This window comes from Carcharhinus amblyrhynchos, unplaced genomic scaffold, assembly GCF_965287045.1.
Source record: "Carcharhinus amblyrhynchos unplaced genomic scaffold, sCarAmb.v2.hapA chromosome_158, whole genome shotgun sequence".
NCBI lineage: Eukaryota > Metazoa > Chordata > Chondrichthyes > Carcharhiniformes > Carcharhinidae > Carcharhinus > Carcharhinus amblyrhynchos.
In genome coordinates this window covers 234,951-239,827 of record NW_027649898.1, presented here as the reverse complement: position 1 = coordinate 239,827, position 4,877 = coordinate 234,951, and the positions used below count along the sequence as shown (strand labels likewise).

General features: G+C 52.6%; 1 protein-coding gene across 1 annotated transcript; it reads left to right on the top strand.

The window, feature by feature from the left end:
• The first annotated feature begins 926 nt into the window (after nt 1-926).
• Nucleotides 927-3,290, top strand: LOC145338740 (uncharacterized). The gene is made up of 2 exons (XM_080183130.1): nt 927-2,649; nt 3,193-3,290. Exons 1-2 carry the CDS (start codon nt 927-929, stop codon nt 3,288-3,290), a joined length of 1,821 nt encoding a protein of 606 aa, XP_080039256.1.
• The last annotated feature ends 1,587 nt before the right edge of the window (nt 3,291-4,877 follow it).

Below are 4,877 nucleotides of genomic sequence, written 5' to 3'. Positions count from 1 at the left end.
CGCCACTGCGGTCGCGAGTCAGGTATCCAAGATCCTACTAGAACAGATTGTTCCGAGGTTTGGGGTCCCCCGAGCGGTAGATTCCGACCAGGGAAGCCACTTTACTTCGACAGTGCTGCAGGGTGTAATGCGTGCGGTGGGGATAGACTGGGACTTCCACACTCCTTGGCATCCCCCTTCCTCAGGGAGAGTAGAGAGAATGAACCAGACCCTCAAAACACAACTCACAAAATTGACAGTGGAAACCGGCTTACCCTGGACAAAATGCTTGCCCCTTGCCCTACTCCGAATACGAACGCAACCACGTAGAGATTTAGGGATTTCCCCATATGAGATGATGTTCGGACTTCCCTTTGTGGGACCTCGAGGTGAGCTGCCTATTTTTGAAACCAGGGATGTCTTTGTAAAAAAATATGTTGAAGCATTGGTATCTGCTCTCTCTCATTTGCGCCAACAGGGACTCATAGCCCAGACACCGCCCTTGGCTTTCGCGGTTCACTCGATCAAGCCCGGACACTGGGTTCTCATCAAGACCTGGAAACCGAAGACCCTAGACCCGGTCTGGGACGGCCCTTTCCTGGTGTTACTAACAACTGAAACAGCTGTCCGAACAGCAGAACGAGGCTGGACTCACTACACCCGAGCAAAGGGGCCCGTACCGGCACCGGACGAGGACATCCTCTCAACCCCGGACAGAAGCAATCCAGCAGAAGACAACTGAACGGACACTTTGGTCAGGGCACGAGAACTCAAAAATGTGGCTTGTACTCTTGCTGGTGTACACTGTAACTTTGGTGGGAGGGGGATGGAAAGGGGACGCGGTAGATAGGTGGTACGCTGAGGAAGGGAAAAATGCTGGTCAGCAATACAGTCTTACTGTACAAAAAGCAACCCAGACACAGGTATTAGAGATAGATTTATGCCGGATGGTACCATGTGGGACAGCGGGGGAACTAAATGACCCTAAAAACAGCCTGGCGAGACAAAAGAAATATCAGGGAAAATCGATGGAGCTACTATTTCTGGGGACGGGATTGGGAGAGGATCAAGCTCTTGGGGTACGGGAAAGAATAACATTGGTGCCGAAAGCGATCTACCCGACAGACTGTGGAATAGATCAGTGCAACCCCCTTTATCTGACCATAAAACAAACCAACTGGGTGGTCAAGAAAAATCTGCACACTGGGCTAGAGGGTCAGGTACTTGGAGTACGGGTTCAGGAGGAGCGGCTGTGCTGTGTAAGAATTACCCTCCAGGAGGCAACAGCCACAAACTCGTCCATACCCCGTGTAACTGCCCTGACTCCTGGAAACTCCGAAAAGGTTAAAGTGATACAGATAAAAGATTTAAGGGAGACCGTAGAGATAGAGACAGGGTTCAGGGAAATTAACGCATGGTTGGAGTGGGTTCGGTATACTGTCCAGAGTCTTGGAAAAGACAACTGTTATGCGTGTGCGGGTAGTAGACCGAGTCCGCAGGTGGTTCCACTCCCTAAACTAAAAGAAGGTGGAATTGAGTGTTTGGTGAAACTGTACCAACACCGAACCGCCTGGGAAGATCCCACATGTCAGTCTCTGGGCTTAACGTTCCCACCGGTCCAGCACAACCGATATTCCCAGGCGCCCTCCTTTTCCGGGGCATCGGGTGTCCATCAAACCTGCATACAGAGGACGGGGAAAGAGTGGGATCAGAACGTTGGGAGCCTGACTCTGTGTCAGCAGGTCATCCAAGTAGACACTACTAAGGATGGTGGGAATTATTCCCAGATACAGGTCCCCCGGGCCGACCTTTGGTGGTACTGCGGGGGTGCAGAACTACGAGCCACCTTACCCCAGAAATGGACTGGGACGTGTGCCATAGTACAACTAGCCATACCATTCACCCTAGCCTTTGAACGAAAGGGAACAAAGGTTACTCCCCGGACAACCCGGAAGCGCCGCAGTATCCCCTCGTCGTTTGATGACAGGATTTACCTGGATTCCATCGGGGTACCCAGAGGGGTCCCGGACGAATATAAAGCCAGGAATCAAATAGCGGCAGGGTTCGAATCTCTGTTCTGGTGGGTCACTATCAACAAAAATGTAGATTGGATAAACTACATATATTATAACCAACAGAGGTTGATAAACTATACCCGGGATGCTATAAAAGGGATAACGGAACAGTTAGACGCTACGTCCCGAATGGCCTGGGAGAACCGACTAGCTCTGGATATGATTCTGGCCGAGAAAGGGGGAGTCTGTGTTATGATCGGGACTCAATGCTGTACTTTCATCCCCAACAATACCGCTCCCGACGGATCAATCACCCGGGCTCTGAGGGGCTTGACAACTCTAGCCGACGAGTTGGCAGAGCATTCGGGGGCAAACACCGACTGGACCGGGTGGCTGGACGAATGGTTCGGGAGATGGAAAGGGGTGGTAGTATCAATGTTAGTATCCTTCGTGGTGGTATCAGGGATCCTGGCGGCCTTAGGATGCTGCGTTATTCCCTGCATTCGGGGGTTAACGCAGAGACTGATAGAAACGGCTCTTATGAAACGGGATGTCACTGACGGAAGGGTGGTGGGAATCCACTTGGAAAGGGAGGAAAGAGAGACCCTCCTAGATAGGTCTCCCGATGATGAAGATTGGGACGAGCAAGTGGATAGTATGTTAGCCAAACTGGAACAACCTACTCGTGCATATCTGAACTAGATCTGGAAAAAGGGATGCTAGTTAAAAAAAAATATAAATAAAAAATTACAGACAGTAAAAAGAAAAGGGGGGATTGTGAGAAGTAATGTAATTTTTAAGGCTGCAAGAGCTAACAGTAACGAGTTCAGCAACATACAGAAAGGGGGAGGCACATGACAGACAGTTGACTGAGTTCGGGACAGTGATGAGATTAAGCGCAGAATGGGAGATTGAGAGAGTGTTAATTGAAGGAATGACACAATACAAGCCATTTACAGTGTTTAAAGCCAGATAAGGGGGAATAACACAATACAAGCCATTACAGTGATTAAAGTTAACAAGGTTAACAGCCAAATAAGGGGGAATAACACAATATGAGCCATCACAATGTGTAAAAAAAAACAGTATAAAATGTGCTGTAAATCTATGTAAGGTGTGCGCACCAGCCCACCCGATCTTGCAAGATTGTATTGTATAATAAACTGTGATCGAACGAGACAGCCCGTGGTCGTCTAAGTCTACAATCAGGATCGGGAGAAAAGGGGAATATATCGGGAGGGCTACCGGCTGGGGAATTTGCCCCTGGCGCTCCGAACTCGACTGGTGGAAACCTAACGGTGTCAACGAAACCAAGAGTTGTCTGGTGGCTGCCACGCTAGCGGGTATCTGGCGGAAACAGCCGGTAACGAAACTAACAACCCTGACCCCTGACCCCAAGTATACTCCCCCAACCCTGAACCCCGAACCCTGACTCCAAGTACAGTCGCCCAACCTGAACCCTGAACCCTGACCCCAAGTACCGTCCCCCAACACTGAACCCTGACCCCAAGTACAGTTGCCCTACCCTTAACCCTGACCCCGAGTACAGTCCCTCAACCCTGAACCCTGACCCCTGACCTCATGTACAGTCCCCCATCCCTGAACTCTGAACCCTGACCCCGAGTACAGCCCCTCAACCCTGAACCCCGAACCCTGTCCCCAAGTAAAGTCCCCCAACCCTGAACCCCGAAACCTGACTCCAAATACAGTCCCCCAACCCTGAACCCTGACCCCAAGTACTGTCATCCAACCCTGAACCCCGAACCCTGACTCCAAATACAGTCTCCCAACCCTGAACCCTGAACCCTGACCCCAAGTACAGTCCCCCATCCCTGAACCCTGAACTCTGACCCCAAGTACAGTCCCCCAACCCTGAACCCTGGCCCCTGACTCCAAGTACAGTCCCCCAACCCTGAACCCCGAACCCTGACCCCAAGTACATTCCCCCAACCCTGAACCCCGAACCCTGACCCCAAGCACAGTCCCCCATCCCTGACCCTGAACCCTGACCCCGAGTACAGTCCCCCAACCCTGAACCCTGACCCCAAGTACAGTCGCCCAACCTGAACCCTGAACCCTGACCCCAAGTACAGTCGCCCAACACTGAATCCTGACCCCAAGTACAGTCGCCCAACCCTGAACCCTGAACTCTGACCCCAAGTACCGTCCCCCAACACTGAACCCTGACCCCAAGTACAGTTGCCCTACCCTTAACCCTGACCCCGAGTACAGTCCCTCAACCCTGAACCCTGAACCCGGACCTCATGTACAGTCCCCCATCCCTGAACTCTCAACCCTGACCCCGAGTGCAGTCCCTCAACCCTGAACCCCGAACCCTGTCCCCAAGTAAAGTCCCCCAACCCTGAACCCTGAACCCTGACCCCAAGTACAGTCCCCAACCCTGAACCCTGATCTCTGACCCCAAGTACAGTCCCCCAAACCTGACCCCAAACTCTGACCCCAAGTACAGACCCCCAACCCTGAACCCTGACCCCTGACCCCAAGTACTGTCATCCAACCCTGAACCCCGAACCCTGACTCCAAGTACAGTCCCCCAACCCTGAACCCTAACCCCAAGTACAGTCGCCCATCCCTGAACCCTGACCCCAAGTACATTCCCCCAACACCGAACCCTGACCCCAAGTACAGTCGCCCAACCCTGAACCCTGAACCCTGACCCCAAGTACAGTCCCCCAACCCTGAACGCTGAACTCTGACCCCAAGTACAGCCCCCCAACCCTGAACCCTGAACTCTGACCCCAAGTACAGTCCCCCAACACCGAACCCTGACCCCAAGTACAGTCCCCCAACCCTGAACGCTGACCTCTGACCCCAAGTACAGTCCCCCAACCCTGAACCCGAACCCTGACCACAAGTACAGTC

Bases quoted from the DNA above. Each gene is read 5' to 3' on its own strand.
- LOC145338740 (XM_080183130.1), top strand. From the start codon at position 927: ATGGTACCATGTGGGACAGCGGGGGAACTAAATGACCCTAAAAACAGC. The intron at 2,650-3,192 runs GTATGTTAGCCA...TGGTCGTCTAAG, and splicing joins TTGGGACGAGCAAGTGGATA to TCTACAATCAGGATCGGGAG.